Source organism: Cololabis saira, chromosome 16 (assembly GCF_033807715.1).
Source record: "Cololabis saira isolate AMF1-May2022 chromosome 16, fColSai1.1, whole genome shotgun sequence".
Lineage (NCBI taxonomy): Eukaryota > Metazoa > Chordata > Actinopteri > Beloniformes > Belonidae > Cololabis > Cololabis saira.
In genome coordinates, this window is record NC_084602.1 from 14,719,318 (window position 1) to 14,741,800 (window position 22,483).

Here is a 22,483-nt window from a genome sequence, read left to right on the forward strand (position 1 = left end):
TTAGAATCAGGGATTTCTTTTATTATTTGGATTCTTACAGTCTCATCTTTTCTGATTCAGGGTTGTAAATACTTCAAGTCGTATTCAATGATTGAAATTGTTTTCATGAAATAATAAAGAAAACCTCATCCAACTCTGGCCGCCGGAGGATCGTGTTTCATCTAGGTTTCCGGTTTGATCCCAAGCTGAGAAGTGCTTTTATTGGAAAAAGGATTTGTAATGTTTCCTTAATCAAATCAGGTTAAATCACTCAGCAGATTCCAGATTATTAGCCCATTAGATGGTTTTGAGTCCATAACTGCACAATGTTGGGAACCGAAGACCAATCAGTACACAGACGTACACTGATTTAAAAATAAAAATCAAGTAAAATATTAAAAACTGTCTCCCACTGTGTTAGTTACAAATATTAAAACAACCATACATATTATCGGCTGTTTGAAAGTACAGGACATCTCACAATATACAAAAAACTACAAAACTGCTTCCTCCAGTTTAGAACAATTTCATACAACAAATTTTTTTTACAAAACTAAAAGACCAACAACAAGGAGTCTACCGCTGAGACGAACAGGACAAGCAAGACAGACCTCGTCTCTGGGATAAACCAGCGTTTATCCCAGAATGTATCCCTTTGGCTTTAAAAGGAAAAAGGAAAAAAAAAAGATCATGCAGTAAAAACAGATGAGTTTGCATATGTGGCGTCTCCATGGAGAGATTTATAGAGGTGTATGACGTCCACCACCATTTTGATGTCTGAGGGGTTCAGACACACATATTATCCAGAGATTTTCATTTATCAATAGAAAAATAATGAGAAATTCCAGATACGAATTAAAAGAGAGACTAAAAAGAAAAAAAACTACTTTTAAATGCTGCCATTTACTGAAATTATCTGATTTTCAGTCAGATTCAGGTCACAGTCCAGCCCAATGTTAGCACCCCCCAACTTTCCACAACATATTCAAACCCATTGAAGTTGACACACGTAACCACAGACGGGCTTGAAAATGAGTCGGACCGATCCCTGGAACTTAAAGACAAGTTTCCTAAAGTGTTCCCTCGTTTAGATTTACACTTTAGCTCTAAAAGTCCAACATATTTTAGCAATAACAAATGACAACAAGTGTATTCTTTTTAAATGTGGCTTTTGATGTGCAATGTGTCTAAGACAGCAGTGCATCCCTGCATCCCTGCATCCCTGATGCGTCACAACACACGAAAACTGTGGTTGCAACAAACAGAACCCACTTTGGCTGAGTGTAGCTTTGGAACAAGGCACAAAGGAAGACGGATAAAGTTATCAGAACAAGGACACTTGGAAGGATGGAGCAGCATTTCATAAGTAGAAAAACTAAAAACAAACTAGCAAGGAGTCATGAGATGTAGACCGGAATGTTCCTACAGTCCTCAAGAGACTGGAGTTTAGTCCTCGGAGACAGGGATTAAGTCCTTGGAGACTGGGATCTATATCCCTGGAGACTGGGAGTTATATCCCTGGAGACTGGGAGTTATATCCCTGGAGACTGGGAGTTATATCCCTGGAGACTGGGAGTTATATCCCTGGAGACTGGGAGTTATATCCCTGGAGACTGGGAGTTATATCCCTGGAGACTGGGAGTTATATCCCTGGAGACTGGGAGTTATATCCCTGGAGACTGGGATTTAGCCCCTGGAGACTGGGATTTCACCCCTGGAGACTGGGATTTAGCCCCTGGAGACTGGGATTTAGCCCCTGGAGACTGGGATTTAGCCCCTGGAGACTGGGATTTAGCCCCTGGAGACTGGGATTTAGCCCCTGGAGACTGGGATTTAGCGGTTGCTCTTCATGGCCTCCTTGGCCGCCAGGATGAGAGGAGTGAGGCTGGAAAGAGGTTTGGCCAGCTTCAGGAACGGATGCTGCAAACGGGCAGAGAGAGACATGCAAACATAAAATATTAAGAGTTGACAAAGAAACATCCTTTCCAGAATGAACAATATAAACTATTAATGACTCGTGCACATCCAAAACCATGACCTAAATAAATTCTGCTCTCTCTCTCTTCGGTATAAAGGCAGTGATATTTCAAAAGTCTACCAACCTCGGGTCACCAAAACTTCACAAATTCCACAGAAATCTTCTATTCTGTGACCAAAATCTCATTATGAAAACTTAAAAATGCCTTTATTTACTTTTAACATGTTCTGTTACTTAAGGACACCTCTAAATCTGGTTAAATATAAGGTTTCCACATGTATATTTAACGTTCTTGTGTATATTATTAAGAGGAATCTCATGATAAAAACAACAATATCCATAACGACCATTGTACGAGTGTAAAAATCACTAGAGATACAGGTTACCCACAAACCACAGCGGTTTAACACGTCTTGTCTAGTCCTCTCCAATAAGTAAGAACACAAAGTAAAATCATGAAAGGATGAGAAGAGGATTACTTAGCAGAAGCTCTTCATTTGTGTTCAATAACTAGTATTACTTTAAAAAACCCAAAAAAGGGCAGGAGCACCTTAACTTTTATTGTCACTTTCATCACTCAGGTATTTTTTAAACAGAAGTTATTCATGTGGGTAGACAGTCTGAGGGTACGGGTTTGCTTTACCTGCAGCAGTTCTCTCCCTGAACCTCGTTTCTCCACGTCCATCTCCAGACAGCGAGACAGGAAGTCCTTGAAGACGGGAGACAGCTTCTCGGGGCTCTGGAGCTCAGGAGTCCCGTTGGTGGCGATCAGATACAAAGCCTTAAAACCAGAACACACGCCTGGTTAGACAGCAGTGCAATGTAATCTTGACTGGGCATCCATCACATAGGAAATGTATCTCTACCAAATATATAAGCATTTAGTTTCACAGGAACAGTTTTTATCTAATAAAATTCATAGATACTTAAAAAAAAAAAAAAATCACTTAGAAGCAGTGTGACAGAAACACTTTTTCTTTTCTTTTTTTAAATACCACCATGCCTGTGGTTATGTAAAGCTTTTCTAGGCACCTAATTAGAATTAAACGCTGAGATTAACCTTCTACTGTGCTTACGTTGATCAAGTTTCCATACTGGTGCAAATATGTTCTCACGGTGGAGTGTTTGGCAGTTTTGCAGCTGATATTGTCTGATTAACATTTTTAATACAACATCCAACTCAGTAACTAAAATATTAAAATAACTGTTGAAATCAGGTTGGCGGAGGGAATGTTGGATGTAGAGTGTTAGTGCAGCTCTGTCTATTTCCTGCAAATGCCCACTAAAGCTGCAGAGCCCGGGCGTGTAGCTGACGCACGTTTCAACAGTAACTTCCTTGTTATAAAAAAGGGAAAAAAATGTAGAGTTCATGAACCAAACGATAATATTCCAGTGCAAACACGGTCAAAAACTAGTGTGCTCTCTCTGCTCCATAGCTTCAGTTTTTTAATAAAAAAAATGTGCACTTGTAACATTAAACTTTCAAATTATTAAAAAAAAAGGAAAAGAACTGCAATCATTATTATTCTTAAATTAGCACCATGCAAACAAGCTGTGGATGTATTTATCTTCAAATACAAAAAAAAAATCATGTATCACAAAATGTCAATTATTTAAAATAATCTACCACCTGTTAAAAATGTACAACTGGCTCTAGCAAAGAGGGAGCTGAGTAAATAAAACATCAGTCATCACTAGTTAGTGACATTTAACTTGTAATGATAACTTTCAACCACACGGTGGCGTTCTAGGAGAGGTCAGAGATAACTGAAGTCAGAGGTCGCTCATTTGGGAAGCATAAAGATTTTTTTTGTACCAATTCATAATAAAAAAAAAGAAGATGATAAATAACTCTTGCAGTTTGGCAGGATTCAAGTGTGTTGGGAGTTATTTATGGTGATGTTTCTGACTGGATCAAAGTAGTGCACAGAAACAGGCACGCTGCCATCAATAATGCCGTCATCAACGCGTGAGAAAACTGTCAAAACCTTTGTGCAAGTCGTGATTTATCGTTCCAGTTAACTTTAATTGGTCAAGCTCCTTCATCTCCAGAAGCAGAAACGGCTGGTTATTAATGTGAATGATCACATTAGTAAAACGATTATCACATTTTTAAAAGTGACACATTTCACCCAAACAAAAAAGTTGAATGGAAGGGAAAAAAAAACTAAACTTTTTAGTATTTAATAAAACTAACCAGTTTAACCAGAATATAAAACAGGATCAACTGCAGCTACTGTATCTAAAGATACAGTATACGGGATGCTGGAGGCCCATCACTCACCCTGAGAGGATTCTCGTTCAGATACGGAGGCTCTCCCTCCACCATCTCTATGGCCATGATCCCCAGAGACCAGATGTCCACTTTGGGTCCGTAGGCTTTCCTGGTCACCACCTCTGGGGCCATCCAGTACGGAGTCCCCACCATGGTGCTGCGCTTGCTCTGCTCAGGGGTGATCTGAGCACAGAACCCGAAGTCAGCTGCAATGAGAGACAACAAAAAAAAAAGAAAGAAGAAGAAGAGGTGGAGATGGTTATTACTACAGATACATGTGAAGTCTGATATATATACACAATAATGCGTTATCATGTTGTGTGCTTGTTTGTGGGTGGGTTTCCTTACTGAGTTTGACTGATCCATCCATCCCCAGGAGCACGTTGTCACTCTTGATGTCTCTGTGGATGACCTGGTTGGCATGGAGAAACTCCAGAGCCTGAAGGACCTGAGCACAGAGAAACTCAAAACTCAGTAAACACACAAGAACTGTAAATAAATAAGAATATATTAGTGTTCAGGGCTGGGCGATATATCGAGATTTTAATATACATCGATATATTTTCAAACGCGATATGGTACGAGACAATATCGTTTATATCGATATAGCTTATTTTGTGACAAATTGACTGTACATCAACGCTGATCCCTCGTGCTGGCAAAAAAATACCTTTGTGTGCTGAAACCTGACAGTGTTGACAGGTTAGTTTTCCTGGCACAAAATCTGTAAAATGTACAGTAGTTGACTTGTTGTAATTATTTGAGATTTGCTCAAAGAGATGCAATATCTGTTTACATGTTTTATTTGAGATTTGCACAAATGTTTTGTTATTTGCACAACTGTCAACCTCAGTGAAAAGTTTGCCTGTTACTGTCTACATTGTATTAATTGCAGTGTATTTTAATTTAATTGTTATGCAGGAAAGGGATATTTGTTTTATTTTATTCAAGAAGCATTTTTATTCTATATATGCAGGCAGTTTATTTTTATTTCATTTGTTTTATACATTTTGATATTGTGCAGACCTCTGGTAATAAAGGAACCTGTGTGACATTTGGCACGAGGCTTTGTATTAAAACTGACTGTTTTTTTAAGGGTTTGCCTCAGAAAAAAATGAAGCTAACAGAGATGCTATGCTATAATGCTTTGGGGGAAACCCCAATTATGGCACAGAAAAAATATTGATATATATCGAGTATCGCCATTCAGCTAGAAAATATCGAGATATGACTTTTGGTCCATATCGCCCAGCCCTATTAGTGTTGCTGCATAACTTAATCATTAAATCATTTTACAGTGAAATTACGTGACAAAAACTGCACTTTGTGGGCAGTGCTAATCCTACCTCTCTGCAGACGGCACCGATCTGAGCCTCGTCCATGCACGTCTCCGTCACAACGTCGGTTAGAGATCCACCGGCGAGGTACTCCATCACCACATAAAGCTCATCACCAACAAGGAAACTGAAGACACAGACATTCGTGCAACTGAATCGGAAGTAAATTCATTCATAAATTCATTCATAAGTCACTCCAGCGCAAGCTCAGGTGGGACGGTCTGCCATAAGAAAACTACTTTTTGGTCTTCACCCACTTGCTGGAGTTGATTTGTTTGAAATCGTCCGAGCGACAAAAATCTGAAGGCGCCAGTCAAACGAAAGAATTTTGTCCAGCTGAAGATGTCATAATGTGGTGTAGTATTCCTACGTTTTTGGTGTTTTAAATGGCGGCGTTGCCAGGAAGTTTGTTTTTTTCCTAACTCAAGGCCCATCCTGGTTAAATAAAACAAAAATACAACTGTGGGGGGGCACGGTGGCGCAGCAGGTAGTACAGCCGTCTCACAGCAAGAAGGTCCTGGGTTCGATTCCCGCCGGGGACGCTGTGGGTGCTGAAGTGCATGTTAGTTCCCCCATGACTTCACTGCCCACACCCTGGGTGGGGTTGGTTAAAGGATCTTTCTGTGTGGAGTTTGCATGTTCTCCCCGTGTTCCCCTGGGTAGCTAGTGTGAGCTACCCTCACAAAAACATGCACACAGTCCTGGGCTACACATGCCCCCTCTGGCCAGCCGGGGCGCCAGATGGGGTGGGGGGGGATCTGGCCGGAATAACGTGATCCTTCCACGCGCTACGTTCGGCCGGAGAAACCCCACCCTGTCTGGTGAAAAGATGCGGCCTGCTCACTCCTCAGGTTAAGGAGGAGACCTGAGCTCAGTGCAGGGCCCTCCCGGGGTTGGTAGAGGATGGCAATGCCCAGGACTGTTACTTAGGTAGGAGCACTGGGTGATATAATTGGAAAAAACCGGGGATAAAATACAACTGTGTTCTTGAAAGTGTGGGATGTGTTAGAGTTACCTGTCCACGAAGTTGACGATGTTGGGGTTCTTCAGCTCCTTCATGACCAGGATCTCGTTGATGATCAGCTCTTTCTTCGGCTGCTTCTGCAAGTTGATCTGTTTGATGGCCACCTGCAGAGAACAGACTCCTGTAAACGTGCTGATGAACGCAGAGACATACTTGTGACTCCCTCAAAGCTGGAGACAAACAATAGTAGGAAAAGAACAGTTGAAGAAGTCAACTATAGCGTCCCGAGAGACCGATGACAGGCGGCCTGCTACTCCTGCACCCTGAATCCAACATGAACAGTAACTTCAGTCATTCTTCCTGTGACGTGTTAAACTGTCTGCTGTGGAAAAAAAGCCAAAATCTGAGGGGAAAATATCTTTTGGGTAAAAGAAAGCAACTCCCTACCACTGCTTGTGTTAAGAAATAATTTAAATATTCATTTTGGTTCCTGAAGCTCATAAAAACAGTGTAATCAAGAAATGCATATTTGGTTTCATGCTCTGAATCATGTGTACACTACAGGAATAGACTCTGCTTGGCCACTTGGAATAATCCCAACCTCACTATCCGTCTTACATTAAAATATTTATTTGAGTAATATCAAGGTCACTGCATTTTTAAAATGTTTTAAAATGTTTTGGAGCAGCTCTACTAGTATTTGTCATGTTGGCCTGAAACATTTTTATTTAGTCATAAATTGAAGTCCGTCATGAAAATGTCCATGTCTTTGTGTTAAATTCAATAAATGCAACATAATGAAATTGTTTAAAATAATAAATAATGGTTTTAAATGATAATACCGTGATTATTTTCTCTTTTCATAGACAAGCAGTTCTGTGGTAAGACTGGACTGCTGATAGAAATATTTAAAATTGCATGAATTCTTTCAACAATATTCCAATCTTTGGTTTTCGATGCTCAGCCCAGCATCGTCATGGAAACGAGATTAAAGTATTCTGTAACAGCAGACATGCAAGATAAGGTCTACTCACTTCTTGTCCTGTGGCGACATCTATGGCTGTGTAAACGGTGCCGGACGCCCTGAAAGTGAAAAAAAAACAACAAAAAAAACAAAAGTTTTACATCTTAAATGTCAAGACACATTTTGGAAGTTGCGCGGGCAGAAACTTTCACTCACCCTTGGCCAATCTTTTCATAGCGGGTGTATTTTTTCTTGGGATCTCCAATACTGACAATGCTCCCTGATAATCATTAAAAGAAAACAGTTAAGTTAAGTGGACACAGATGGAGTGTGGCGCCGCCTGTGATGTGTAATTTCCTCTGCACATCTGCCAGTGTGTTTTACATACTTAGTTTCTCCATGATCTCCTCATCGGTCATCTTTCCTCCCTTGTTTTTCTTCTTGTCTGCCGCCTTGGAACTGTCCACCTCTGGAGGTGGCAGTGGGTCAATAACCGACCTCGTATATACCTTGCAAAGCAAAGGAAGAACAAACGATGTGAATTTACTGCATTCAAAACTTCATGTTACTTTTGTTATCAAAACAGGGAAAACATTTTTTTAAAGCGAAACTGACTGATTTTGTGTGTTCGGGCCGTGGTGCCACAACTGGAGGTGGTGTGTCATCATCATCCTCATCGTCTGCATCTTTACCAGATGGAGAAGTAGCAGTACCCGGCTGCAGCAGCAAACGTGCACCAATAAAACAATGTTAGAATTATAAATCGAAAAAGAATCGTCAATTATTCAGAAATGATTCATGAGGCCACTCACTGACTGGTCTTTATCTGAAAGAGACAAAACAGCAGAGGAGAAAAGGGTAAGGAGAACAGTCTGAGAGGATCTACACGTTTACAAAACTGGACTTTTATCCGCTGACGGAGTGAAAACTGACCTGAGGCGGAAACACTGAGGTATTTCTGTTTTCCACTGGTGGAGTCGTAGAACTTGAGAATGTCGAGGACGGCCTGAGGGTTCTGTTTCTGCTCCGATTTACTGATGTTGGAGGTCTGAAGGAGCCGGGCCCACTGCTCCGGCATGCCCTGCACAAAAACACGGATGCACGCAACACATTAGCCGATGTTTATCTCTTCAACAAGGAACAGGAACACGATACGAGCTCGAGAAGCTCGTGCAGCCACGTGTCAACTTTTGCACAATAGTAAATCTATCAATCTGAAATAAACAAGCCGTCAACCTGTTTTCCAACTCTCAGATTCCACGAGTTGAAGGATAAGATTTACAACCCTCACTTTAAATAGGGATGGTGTGAAACGACGGCACGACTGGCCAACAGATCACAGAGTAACACAACAGGAAATTCCTGGGGTTTTCCCTCTTTCATCAGATTGAATTCTCTGGAATATCAACTGTAGTTCTTCCTTTCACATGGAAAGAAGAAAATAATGAAAAAAAAAAACCCTCAAAGAGTTTTTCCACCCCAAAAAAAAGCTCCAAAACATCCAAGTAGATTCATCTGACAGGCCAAGTGAAGCCACAGTTCTCAAATTCTAACTGCTTCAGACAACACAGATCTTAAAAGAAATATAAGAGTATGCATTAACTCTGCATGTGCATTAACACACATTTCCAGTGCACGCTAAACTTGTTCTAAAAATGCAAACATTTCAACGGGTATGTTTATATTAATATTAATGAGATCCATTTATTAGACAGACTTGCTCAGGGTTTAACCCTGGTTTTCACTCAGATAGTGGTGGGATAGGCTCCAGCAGAGCCCTGCGACCCAAAGAAGAAAGAAGCAAGTATAAATAATGGATGGATGGATTTAAAAAAAACATTCTCAGTTCATTTCATTGGTTGATTTAAACTTCTGTAAATGCATCCAGTATTCCATTCCCTCCAATGAGCAACAAGCAGTACTCGAGTTGAAGGGGGATGAGGGGGGATGGCATCCCCCCTGAAATAAAAATGGTCAAAATCATCCCCCCTGTAAAACTGCCATCCCCCCTTTCCATCCCTTATGTCATTTCATCAATGAATGTGGTTTTACTGCTATTTCAACATTTAGAGTCATCACCAGAAAAATAACACCATAAAAATAACTTATTTGACAATTTTCACCTGTTTCAAGTAAATTTTCACTTGAAATAAGTAGAAAAATCTGCCAGTGGAACAAGATTTATCTTCTTATTACAAGCAAAAAAAATATTGTTCCCCTGGCAGATTTTTCTACTTATTTCAAGTGAAAGTCTACTTGAAACAGGTGAAAATTGTTGTTTTTTTCCAGTGATGAGTCCTGTTTTAAGTGTAATAAGATTTTTTACTGAAATGAGAAATTTTAACTAGAAATAGAACAAATATTCTTATTTAGAGTTTTTGCAGTGATCCATTTTACTTATCCTGTGAAGGACAGAGTCATATTGATAAGTTCAGAAAACAGTTTTTTATTGTTGTGTTTTGATGTATTTGATGTAAGCCCAGTGGGTATTTAAAGCTTACAGAAGGCTGCATTTAACTGCTGCTATGTCATTCCTGCAGTATTTCTGCAGGTGTTTTGGTCAGTGCTATTATTTGTAATATATTATATTATTTGTAATCAGCACAAATTATCTGTCCCCATATGATAAAATCCACCATCCCCCCTGATTTTTTTTTTACAACTCGAGTACTGGCAACAAGACAGTATATTTCCATGGCATCGGTGTGGTGGTGACCCCATGAGGAGCCAGGAGCTTGTTACTGCCAGCGTGGGATGCTGATTGGTTCACACTACGGTACCTTGGCCACAAGCAGAATAAAAGGCTTTTTCCAGGGCTACTTTGGTGCTACTGTGCCTTTCCACCGCCGGCCACAGAGTCAGTGCCAAGAATACTGTTGCTACGCAAAAAAAACCCCTTCCTGAACCAGATGCAAGAACTGCTACGTCACAGGCGGGGGGCGTGATTATTGAAACCATGCAAAACAAAGGAACCACCTCACTCAAAACAACCTCTGTGAGTTTAGTCTAGTTTAGTTTCAACAGCAAAGAACAAAACTGTGCAAGCTAAATTGAAGCATCAGTGGAGTAAAGAGGAAATTGCTCTCTGGTCAACAGCTGAGGTTAAGGAGAACTTTGAAAGGGTTACCAGGATGTTAATGGCTGAAAGTTGCGTGAAGTCGAATCTGAACTCCAAGCAAGATTTTTCAGGGCCAGGATCAGCGTCTGCACATACCCAAATTCATTTTCCTAGCTGTTGTTTTGGGGGATTTGTGCTCATTTTACAGATTTCCTGCTTCTGCTTTGGTGATGCCATAAATGACGTAGGTCCCTGGCCCTACAACCAGTGGAAAAGCAACCCAGTTCTTTGTAGAACCTGTTTGGAACTGGGTCTAGCACCAGCACTTCAAGAGATTCACTCTGTCATGGTTTTGAAAATCTCTTGAGAATCCAGCAAAAGGAACTTATTTTCCCTCTTGTTTTTTTAGGAGTTGCCACAGCAGATGAGCATGTTCCAGATATTGATTTGGCATAAACTGGAGACAGACAGGAGAGGAGGATGCCGGGTTGTAGGCTACCTCGTCCAACCAAGGGACAGTTTGGGATGTGACTGGGCTGGAGATCGATCTGGTAACCTTCTGGTTGGAGGCCAATCAGCCACTTCTCCCCGCTTCTTCCCAGTCAGGGTCACGGGGGAGTTGGAGTCTAAACTATTGCAGGATGAAAATGTGGGGTAAACCGTTGACGAGTCAGCAGTCTGCCACGCTCACAATCACACCTATGGTGAGTTTTGGATGTTTATATCAGAGAAAACCCACAGAACAAGAACCCAGCAAGTATTTAAACTGGACGGTGTCTTGCAATAAGACCCCATCACACCATGCATTCGATACTTACAGTAAACTCTCCGGTAACGGCGTCAAAACCCACATGGATGGTGTGTTCGAAGTCGGAAGGAGAGGAGATCTCAGGCCTGTCCTTATCTTTGTCTTTCTTTCTGCCTCCTGCAGGGAAAGTGCACAAAGTGTTTGTCATCCGAGCCCACTCTCATGAACGTTCAGGAATGCACTCTCTCCACATCTCACCTTTCTCTGAGACAAACATGGACTTGATCTTGTTTTTGGACTTCCTTTCCTCGGGTACCGACGGCAGCGGCCGAGAGTTGTGATTGTTTGACTGGCTGTCCTTGGCTCCTCCTTGGCTGCTCATCCTGACAGGGGGGGCGGGGGGCTTGTCCTGACAAACTCCGCTGTCACACATCTACACACACGTTCACCTGCAGAGATGCGAACATTTAGCGGACGAGCAGCATGTTTATTTAAAAAAAAAAAAAAAACTGGTTCCTGTTTTTTTTGGGATGTTTCACAATACTGGACCAAGCATTGCATTACACTGAAAACTGCACATGCATACAAGCTTAGCTTAAACTCACAGGGGGGAAAAAAACCAACTGACAGAGACCTAACTAATCCATCCGTGCAGCAGTCTGAGGTCCAGAGGTGTGTGATGAAAGGAAAGGAGTCCAAAATGAACAGGAAGCACAACTGTATGGGCAACCTGACATGCTGAGTCTCGTTCACGGTTGCATATGAATGAGGAAGGAAAAGAGGCAGAAGAGAGAGAAGAGAATGGTGTGGCAATGGGAGTAAAAGGGGGAGGATTTAAGACCAACGAATAATCTTGACTTGAATTGAGCTGGACCTGCTCAGTCACTAAAATTACTCAGTTTCACTTCTACGGCTGCCAAGAAGCTCGGTCACATGATCCGTTTCGTTATCAACCTTCAAGGTGAAGTCTCAAACGCAGCCTCTCAAATTTTCAAAGGATTCTCCATCACATCATTGTTTCAAACAGTTTCCGAGGTCTTAATGAATGCTTAGACCGAGACGCGGCACACGTCTCGGTCTAAGCATCAAAGAGGCCCCCCACAAAAGCTCCTTTTTCAAAGCGTGGCATCGCACGTCTGTTCATAGCAGCTGCTTTTACAGGGTGGAGTCAGCATCTCCACCCCACTGCCCTCCTCCTTGTGGTGGGATTATCTTCAAAATCAGCTCATACAGCTTTGTGCTGCCGTCAGCAAATTAAGCAAAATGTCAAAGATGAGGATTTCACTCTGATGTGGGTTTTGAGGTAAAAAATATGGCCTTTAAAGTTCATTTTTACCAAAGGTATTAATCGTACATCAAATTTACCCCTTAAAATAATAAAAAAATCAAGTGAAAGTTAAAGTTTATGTGGTACGAAGTCTGAAACATTCATTAAAATGATGATAACCCTCACGTACATAGATCATAATTATGCAAGCAGCATGAATTACCAAGAGCACAGAAGGGCTCCAAAGTTATTAATTCATGACTATAAATAAACTAATTGCAATTTATGCAATTGTAATTCCATTTTCACTTTTGTTGATGCAGAACCCCCCCCCCCACTAATGCAGACTCACATTTTCAGCCAAGTTGTTACCACTGCCACATCACTTACTGATAAGAGCACTTCTCATTCTCTGCAAATACTCTCGTTTCACCTGCTACCCAAATATGGTAAAAAAAAACTGAGATTGCAGACATGCTTTACTTGCGTGCAGACGCACACGAATACTCATCTTCAAAAAGCTTGCAGAGCAAGCACTTTGAACCACTCTGAGCTTCTTGCTCGCATGCTGGGTGACGTCACAGACAGGAAACAGGAAGCAAACAGAGGTTTCCTCAGTTGCTGAGTCTGACCGCCATATGACACAGCTCGTAATAAAACAGAGTAAAAACGTGGCTCAGGTAGGCATTGGCCTACTCCTCCTGCACCTGCACCCTCCTCCTGCAAATGTGCAGACCTCATTTGCTTCAATTCAAATCAATCATACTGTATTCATCCCTGCAGAGAACGTATATGTTGCAGTAAGGAGTCATTACAGATGGCTTTGACTCCAAGCATCCTATCCTCCTTCTGATGCTACATCGGGAACTCGAGGTTTCACTCATCAATCTGCATCTGGATTAAGTATTATTTCCTTAAAGCGCTAATAAATATGCATAACAGCAAGCCTGTGTAGTCATTTAAAAATAGAAAAGAAAAAAAACAGCCAGATTAGTTCCATGTGATATCCAGTCCGAAGAGACTTAACCACTTACTTACTTAACTATATAATTCCCCCTTCGTGTACATTTGCTTAAACAGACAGTATATTGCACCTTCTGGTACATTTTTGTCCAACACTATAAAAACAGCACTTCTAAAAATAAGCCTCATATTGCTAAAATCTAGCAAAATTGTCTTAAAATAACCAAAAATGACTCTGCCAACGGGGTATGAAAAAGGTTATTGACTAGAATTTCTAAACTAGGAAAACGGTGTCACCAGACAAAAACTCACTTTCTAGAATCAAGACTTTTTTACTTTCTTAGAAATGAATTTTTGGAGTGCACTTGTAATGTTTTCTTTCTATCTTAAATAAAGACAACAACACAAACAGCACACATACCAAAAGACAAGTCCACTTATAAAAAAAAAAGCATGTTTTACACCCCTAACACCTCTTTGTGTATTCTTAGCTGCAGAGTACTCACCTATTTGTTGTCTCTTCTGCGTCTCACAGAAGTAAACACTGAAAATACCGCCGTAATCCTACTGAATGTGTGCACCGCTTTCCCTAGTGCTCATTTATTCTCTCGGCTCTATCTGCACCCTGATCCCCTCTGCGTTCTCTCTTTTTCAACCTCTCAGGGCAGGTCTCAGCAGGTTGCCTCATTCCTCAGAGACCTCGGACGGGACGAGTGTGTTCACGCTCCGACAGGATCAAATAAAAGCCCTTCTGAAGCTGATGTGCATTTTCAAAAGGCGGCGTGTGTGCTGGTCTGAATTTTGGGTGCCGGCGGGCCACGTTGAGACAAGTTATCCCTTACTTTAGGAATTCCTTAGCTGTGGGGCTGCTGCACAGGCTGGGCGTGTTGTTCCTCACACATACATGTACATGCACAGTAGCTTCAGGCAGGCCCACTCTCTCGCAGAAAAGTCGCACCCACAGATGCTCAAGTGAACATTTTCTATAAACTGTAAACTTAGCGTGGCTGTACAACTTTCAATAGGACAGCAGGTGCACACATCAGTACTATCAACTCCTGTACGACTGACTACTGACACAAATAACAGTTAAAATAAACAAAAGATAATCTCATCAACAGAAACTTGAGATGTTCACGTGTTTCAATTTCTTTCCTGTTAGATTGATCGATATCGAGTGCAGAAAGAAATTACGCAATGAAACCCAACTGCATTTTGGCATAGTCAAATCTGCAAAAGCAACAAAAACAGTAATGCAAATAGAATTAAAATAAATATACATAGAGAGAGAGAGAGAGAGAGAGAGAGAGAGAGAGAGAGAGAGAGACATATATATACGCAGAGTTAAGAAAACAATAGTAAAGCACATACTCTCCTGCTAGACACTCAACAAATAACATCCAAGTCCTTCTATTGAGGTTCATAAGTGTCGATGACTCAACGCATTTTTATAATTTTTTTACATTTTCCCTCATGGTGCTGAGTTGGCAACTTCATCACTGACATAAGCTGTGGCTTTAAAGACTCAATGAGATAAATACAGATACTCTTGATCACTTGAGGGCTCGGGGGAAAAGACTTCAGAACAATATTACATTCAGTTTCTGTAAGTGGTTCGTGTGTGCAGTCAGGCCGCTTTTGCACAATGTTCACATCTACAGTGGGGCAGAAAAGTACTTAGTCAGCCACCAATTGTGCAAGTTCTCCCACTTAAAAAGATGAGAGAGGCCTGTAATTTTCATCATAGGTTCACTTCAACTATGAGAGACAGAATGGGGGGGAAGAATCCAGATAATCACATTGTAGGACTTTTACTGAATCAATTGGTAAATCCCTCAGTAAAATAAATATTTGGTCACCTACAAAAAAGCAAGATTTCTGTCTTTCACAGACCTGTAACTTCTTCTTTAAGAGGCTCCTCTGTCCTCCACTCGTTATCTGTATTAATGTCACCTGATTTAACTGGTTATCAGTATAAAAGACACCTGTCCACAACCTCAAACAGTCACACTCCAAACTCCACGATGGCCAAGACCAAAGAGCTGTCAAAGGATGTGAAAAACTAAATTGTAGACCTGCACCTGCTGGGAAGACTGAATCTGCAATAGGTAAACAGCTCGGTGTGAAGAAATCAACTGTGGGAGCAATTATTAAAAAATGGAAGACATACAAGACACTGATAATCTCCCTCCATCTGGGGCTCCACGCAAGATCTCACCCCGTGGGGTAAAAATGATCACAAGAACAGTGAGTAAAAATCCCAGAACCACATGGGGACCTAGTGAGTGACCTGCAGAGAGCTGTGACCAAAGTAACAGAGGAACCATCAGTAACACACTACGATCAGGGCCAGACGTTTCCCCTGCTGAAGCCAGTACATGTCCAAGCCCGTCTGAAGTTTGCTAGAGAGCATTTGGATAATGCAGAAGAGGATTGGGAGAATGTTATACGGTCAGATGAAACCAAAATAGAACTTTTTGGTAGAAACACAACTTTGGAGGAGAAAGAAAGCTGAGTTTCATCCAGAACACCAAACCTACTGTGAAGCACGGGGGTGGAAACATCATGCTTTGGGGATGTTTTTCTGCAAAGGGACCAGGACGACTGATCCGTGTAAGGGAAAGAATGAATGTCACCATGTATCGTGAGATTTTGAGTGAAAACCTCCTTCCATCAGCAGGGCATTGAAGATGAAACGTGGCTGGGTCTTTCAGCATGACAATGATCTCAAACACACCGCCCGGGTAACGAAGGAGTGGCTTCGTAAGAAATATTTCAAGGTCCTGTAGTGGCCTAGTCAGTCTCCAGATCTCAACCCCATAGAAAATATTTGGAGGGAGTTGAAAGTCCGTGTTGCCCAGCGACAGCCCCAAAACATCACTGCTCTAGAGGAGATCTGATGGAGGAACGGGCCAAAATACCAGCAGCAGTGTGTGAAAACCTTGTGAAGACTTACAGAAAACAATTTGACCTCTGTCATTGCCAACACAGGGAATATAACAAAGTATTGAGATTACATTTTGTTATTGATCAAATACTTTTTTTCCACAATAATTTGCAAATACATTCTTTAAAAATCAAGACAATGGGATTTTCTGGATTTTTTTAGTTGAGATATAACTGTGATGAAAAGTACAGGCCTCGCTTATCTTTTTAAGTGGGAGAACTTGCACAACTGGTGTCTGACTAAATAGTTTTTTCCCCCACAGTAACCTCTTAATAGAAGCTTCTAATTTTCATCTCTGATATTTTTTTTCTTGGTTGGCTCTTTAAATCATAATTTTATTCCTTATGTGTTGGTTTATGTGTCTTTTTTTGCCATTTTGGGTATTCTGTCTTTGTTTGAGACAGAATCGTTTCATCGAGTCATCGTTTCTAAAAGGGACCAAGCCTTTTCACACGTGTCCATGAGCTGTCCATATTGACTCAGAGAGATGAGTTAGGAGTTTACACGCATATTTGAATCATGCAAACATCACCATCCCCACAGCTGCTGCTCAGTTTGGTTCAGTTTAAGCCCACGGAGCGGTTCAGTTAAGCTGAGCACTGTGAACAGTGTTGCTGGTTCTGGTCCGACTTGCAATCACTGAGCAGGACATATCAGAGACCTCTAAAGAGCTAGTATGAACAGAAAGTGGTCAGTTTTTTCAAATAAACTAAAATTGTTAAACGTAAAAGAACTGAGTCTTGTTTGTTGTTTATATTTTTGTTTCATTTTAAGAGGAAATCGCTCTTTAAAAGGAGCATGAGGCTCCTTTTAAGAGATGAGACTCTCTAGCGCCACCCTTCACCACGACGGCCGTTGGGGGTACTGCAGCCAACAGTGAAGCCGGCACGGGAGAACGGGGAGAACGCGCATGCAGCGTCATGTGACGTCACATCCACAGCCCAGCGCGGGAAATTCGGGACCGAATTACAGCACATTTTGCAGCACACAGCCTGTTCAAGGCAACGGAGAGATACACTAGAGGGCTCATTCTTTTTGGTTTGGAATGCTTCATCTGACATTATTACTAGAAAACTTAAAATGTATACGTATTTTTTTCATAAATCTTGCCACAATCCGGCCTCAAGCTCCTTTAAGGAGTCAGCCAACCCCAACCACATGGAGGACATACAGTACAAGAAATTTTTATCAGATTTTTACACATTTTATCTCTTTCTGCTGAATGTTTTGTTTTACTGGTTGCAATTTAAGGTTGAGCTGTGCTCTCTTCAGGTAATATGAGCATCTGGTTCTCTGAAGCTCCGAACAAAGGAACATTGTACACATTTACATTAAAAAAAGGCAGCTTTTTCCATGCAGCGGTGAAGACAAGTGTAATTTAAAAGAAAATATGGATTAGGCTTCTTTTCTTAATCCTGTTTACAGTAAACATGCTGGACTGAATGTCATCAACCTGAGCTAGTCTAGGCCAAGATGAACAAATGAGGAAAGTAAAGCTTTTACTATTTAGTAATGTCATTCCTTTAACGCATAAAGGTGGTCTGGTATTTAAGACACCAAATGACGAAGCTGTATTTTGTCCCATTCTTCCTGCAAGGCTGTGTAGTCGTCTCAAGTTGTTAAAACAATAGAGCTTTGTCTTAAGGTGTGAAACCGCACTGGGAAGTCATTGTTGGATGTTTTTGGTTTAAAATGTTCCACATATTCTCTGCCGTGGGTAATTGTGGGCAGGATAATCCAATATCCGTGTCCTCTTTTTCCTTTGCCATAGCTTTATAATCTGTAGATATCTTATTTTGAATGGTCTTCTTTTTTTTTTTTTTTTAATGCAAGAAATCCCCTATATCGCTGATCGCAGTATATGTCGTTATAACATCTTAACATACTTTTTTGCGTTAATGCTGCAGTCACAGGAGCGTGGCGCTATTACAGGAAGACTAAAATCAGGATGTGTATTTTTAATTCATTGCTGATATAATTATAGATGTTCCTTTTCCATCTTTGGTCCAGAGCAGGGCTGTTGAACCCTGGCCCTTCAGATGTCGCCTTACATCACCACACTTCCACCGAGTAATGATCCATTCGAGATCCTTCAGAGTTCAGAAACATCACTCTGGAAAAAGATAACATAAGGCGTGTGTTTTCACTGTGCAGTTGTAACCAGCATTTAAAAAAGCTGATGGTTACGATATTCCTTTTGGAAAGTGTGATTACATCACTGGTGGACGGTCGATGGCTCTCGATGTAGTGCCATCCCTCCTCCCAGTCCTCCCGGGAACTTTATCTGACATTTCTCCAAATTCCAGTGAAGTTTGCTGATTCGGTCGTAAAACCCCCATCAGGTGCTAAAGCTTCTCTGGGAAAAAAAACATTTGCCCCAGTTGCCTCAGCTGCACGTGAGTGGAGAGGATTGTGACAGGTGGGGCATCAGACTTAAGAGTCTAAACAAAAATCAATATACAGAACGCCATAATCTGCTGTGGGGATCACTACAAAGGGGGAAAAAAAGAAAGTTTGCTTTGTATTGTACGAAGAGAAACATGCAAATCCCTTCCCTTCTCTGAGGAAAACTGTTTTTAAATGATTTTCTCACAAACTAAGTGTATGTCCTCAAAGACTAAGAGTTCTACAGAAACCAAATCACAATTACAATCACGCGCTTATGGCAATTAAAAATAAAGAAAAATGTATTTCCCTTTCACCTCATTATTAAGACTACATTACCCCCATCAGAAGAGGAAAGTGTTGCATGTCTAAAAAAGGAGGGAGGGAGTTGAATGTGTACACAAGCAAGTGTTGGAGATCAATTCCCACATTTTTTGTTGAAATTTTTCACGAGTTTTGGAAAGAACATATCACATGACAGAGGACTGGTTTCCTTTTGAGAATTTAAAACATTTGTATGTTATAATTGAAAAGATGTCGAAATATGACTTGCATCATTGCAGCAATGGCCAAGCTTATACGGGACTTTGATTTAAGGTGACAAGAATTTTAAAGGTTGGAGATCAACACAACAGCGACAAACCGCACAAATCAGTCTTTTCTCTCTCAGATCCTTCATTTGTTCTAAATATATTTCGCCAAATTCTGCCATATTGGTTGTCAAGCATTCATCCAGTCCACCATCTGTGTGCATCTCTCATCAGTTTACAGAAACTCTTTTCATAAATATGTCTCAGAGCGTGTCTTTCTCTGCCCTTAATAATTTCTATTCCTCATTCTCCACTCTCTCACTGCATCGGAGTGCTTTCTATTCCCTGTGGCTGGCAGTCGTCAAGGGAAGCCCACTTCCTCATCCTGGAACTCCCCGAGCCCCAGCGGGTCGGAGGACCAACCAGAGCGCAGCAAAGGCAGCCTCCAAGCTGTTTACAGGAAGCGGACAACAAGCCTTTTGTGTTTGGCTTCTATAAAAGGAAATTCTGTGGACGACTTCCTGGAAAGAGAGATAGAGTTGACTTCACTTCCCTCTTATTTCATTCACTGGAACAGAACCAGTCTGATCCACGCAGTCAGATGTGAACACACAACTTCGCTGTGTGTATTACACATCCAGCCTGTGTGTGCTTTTCTAACTTTAACAGTCTCTCCATTGCTTACGGCTCTGGCGGTGACTGAGGCGTAAACAGGGAGTCCAGCTGCACACCCACACCATACACCTTTATCCTGTTATTCCAACAGCTGCCTCACCCCTGTGTCAACATTTTTTGGCAGATCATAATCATCAACCTGGCAACCTGACGTTCCAGGCCTCTGGCTTTGGATCAAGTACGAAACTACCCCCAGGACACACAGGGAAGGTGTGTTCGGTCCTCGGTCTGGCGAACAAACGGCTGCTTCATAGCAGGACTAACAGGCTGGATGCAGAAATCACTGGCACAGATTTTTGACACTGACGTGAAGCTGCGTTGGCAGCGATGCCAGCAGGTCAGACCCACACCGCTTCAAATGTCCACGGAGGTTAAACCTCTGCAGTTTTCACTATGAAACTTCTAACAAAAGTAAAAAAGTGTTATTAACTTAAAAGCTATGTTCCATTTGAAATGTATCAGTATTAACAGCATTTTTTAATTCATTTTTAGAGCATAGATGCGGGCTTTGTTTGTGGATGGCAACAAATCAAACATAAGAAAGCATAAATACATCTACTTTGAATCAGGCATGTAATTAAAACAGTCAAATATTTAATTGAGTCTAGCTTGGACAGGTTTAGGACACCCAAACACCGGTAAATACTACATTGAAATCACAAAGATGGTGTTACTTTTTGACTGATAAAATAACTAATTTTGCTTTTAAACATGTTTATTGTCAAAGAAGTACATTTCCAAGAGACAGATGTAAATTAAAAACTAATCCGGTGTCGTGCCAAAAAGTGATTGCCTGCCAGAATCTGATTTCTGGTCTGGCTAAAATGTCAGATTTTCAGATTATGAAGCTCAAGAATGAGATCAAATCTTATTTAGGCAGAAACCACTTTTCATTAACTGTATTTGGCCTTCAATCAATTTTTGGCAGGTGAAAATGCCTATTTTGTGTTGTAATGGTCTTTTAAAAGAGTTAAAAGCAATCCTGTGAGCTCTAGTGTTTATATTATGAATCTCAAGAATGAGATCAAATCATATTTAGGTAGAAACAACCATTTTTGGCAGGAATCAGATTCTGGCAGGCAATCACTTTTTGGCACGACACCGGCCATAAACATGACTACTACTTGAGTTTCTCTGCAGTTCTACTTTTCATCTCCTCAAACACCAGAAAAGTGTTGCATTCATTGACAATTTCGTGAGAAAATTAAAGTCAATCCGAGTGTTTGTTCTGCAAAAACAGCAGCAATGCAGCTGCAGTTTCAATCGCAGTGCAACAGTCAGACTAGTCTCAATACTCACCGGTGGAGCAGAGAAAACTCACTCACGCTCCTACTGTTGTTATTCCAGCCCAGATTTGACGCTGCGGTTTCAAAACTAGTCCCACAACTCTGCGAGGGAGGAAAAGTATATAAATGTAGTTTTATAAACTCAGCCCTTTACTTGAGTTCCTCTCTCCCCGGGTACGTCCAGCTCGGTTCGGGGAGGAAGCTCGCCGAGAGGAAGCGGAACCTTTGATGAACCAGCCGAGGCGACGGAACCTCTCGGCTTCCGTGTAGCGCGTCTCTGACGTCACAAACGTCAAAACTCCACATTCTCGATTATGTGCGCGCGCAACACCAAACCGGAAATGAGAAAATCTTGGATTTTCTAAATAATATTCATACCGACAGTTTCAAATTCTTACAACTTTTTTTTTTTTTTTTTTTCTCATTGATTTTACAAAAAACAAGGCACATTATACATTCCAAAAGAACATTTTCATCAAAGAACACTGAGCGACAAATGAATAAAACAAAACAAAGAAGATACCCAGCGAAAAAGAAAGAAAAGGAATAAACAAACGAACAAACAAAAAATTAATTAATTAATTAAAAAAATGAATAATAATAAACGCAAGTGATCAGTCAGGAATTAGGGTACAAAGATACTTCTGAAGATGCTGGGCTTTTTGAATCATGCAAGATTTTAAAATATTTTTTGTACTGAATTATTTTGTTTAGATATGCAATAAAGATTGGATTAATTTTCAAAAAGCGACATGTATGAATAAAATTTCTTGCCAATATAATTATTATTATTAATTCCAAAGTCTATTTTTTTGTCCTCCACCTGTAAACCAACTTTAATGCTTTCAAATGTAAGAATAGGAATGGTTTGATCATTATAAGTTATCCAGTATTGGAAAGCATCCCAAAAGGTCCTAGTTAAGCTACAAGAGAAAATAAGATGCTCTAAGGTTTCGATGTCTGCGTTACAAAAAGTACAATTATTCAAATCTAAATTAAACCTTTTATGTAAAAAATCATTACATGGATAGACCTCATTCATTATTTTAAAATTAACTTCTTTAGCCTTAGGTGGAAGTGGAAAGGAGAGGTAACTGGTTCTCATCTTAATAGTATAATGTTGAAAC

The 22,483-nt window shown here is 40.8% G+C and overlaps 2 protein-coding genes across 4 annotated transcripts in view; one reads left to right on the forward strand and one right to left on the reverse strand.

Annotated features, from left to right (window-relative positions):
- On the reverse strand, positions 1–21,602 carry LOC133461895 (serine/threonine-protein kinase PAK 2-like). Of its 2 annotated transcripts, none has more exons than XM_061742898.1 (15): positions 21,370–21,602; positions 11,562–11,752; positions 11,374–11,480; positions 8,431–8,578; positions 8,310–8,323; positions 8,113–8,214; positions 7,886–8,006; positions 7,714–7,777; positions 7,568–7,616; positions 6,585–6,697; positions 5,579–5,696; positions 4,581–4,680; positions 4,242–4,438; positions 2,601–2,738; positions 1–1,899 (listed from the first exon to the last, which is right to left on the reverse strand). In XM_061742898.1, exons 2-15 carry the CDS (start codon positions 11,734–11,736, stop codon positions 1,813–1,815), a joined length of 1,533 nt encoding a protein of 510 aa, XP_061598882.1. In that variant the 5' UTR covers positions 11,737–11,752; positions 21,370–21,602; the 3' UTR covers positions 1–1,812. The 2 variants fall into 2 exon arrangements, with proteins under 2 accessions (XP_061598882.1, XP_061598883.1); XM_061742899.1 differs by lacking the exon at positions 21,370–21,602 and adding an exon at positions 14,040–14,194.
- hltf (helicase-like transcription factor) overlaps positions 20,035–22,483 on the forward strand; it is a 24,540-nt gene continuing 22,091 nt past the window's right edge. For both annotated transcript variants that reach the window (XM_061742897.1, XM_061742896.1), the window contains exon 1: positions 20,035–20,280. The gene's annotated coding sequence lies outside the window, so the exon portion shown is untranslated. The remainder of the gene's footprint in view (positions 20,281–22,483) is intronic.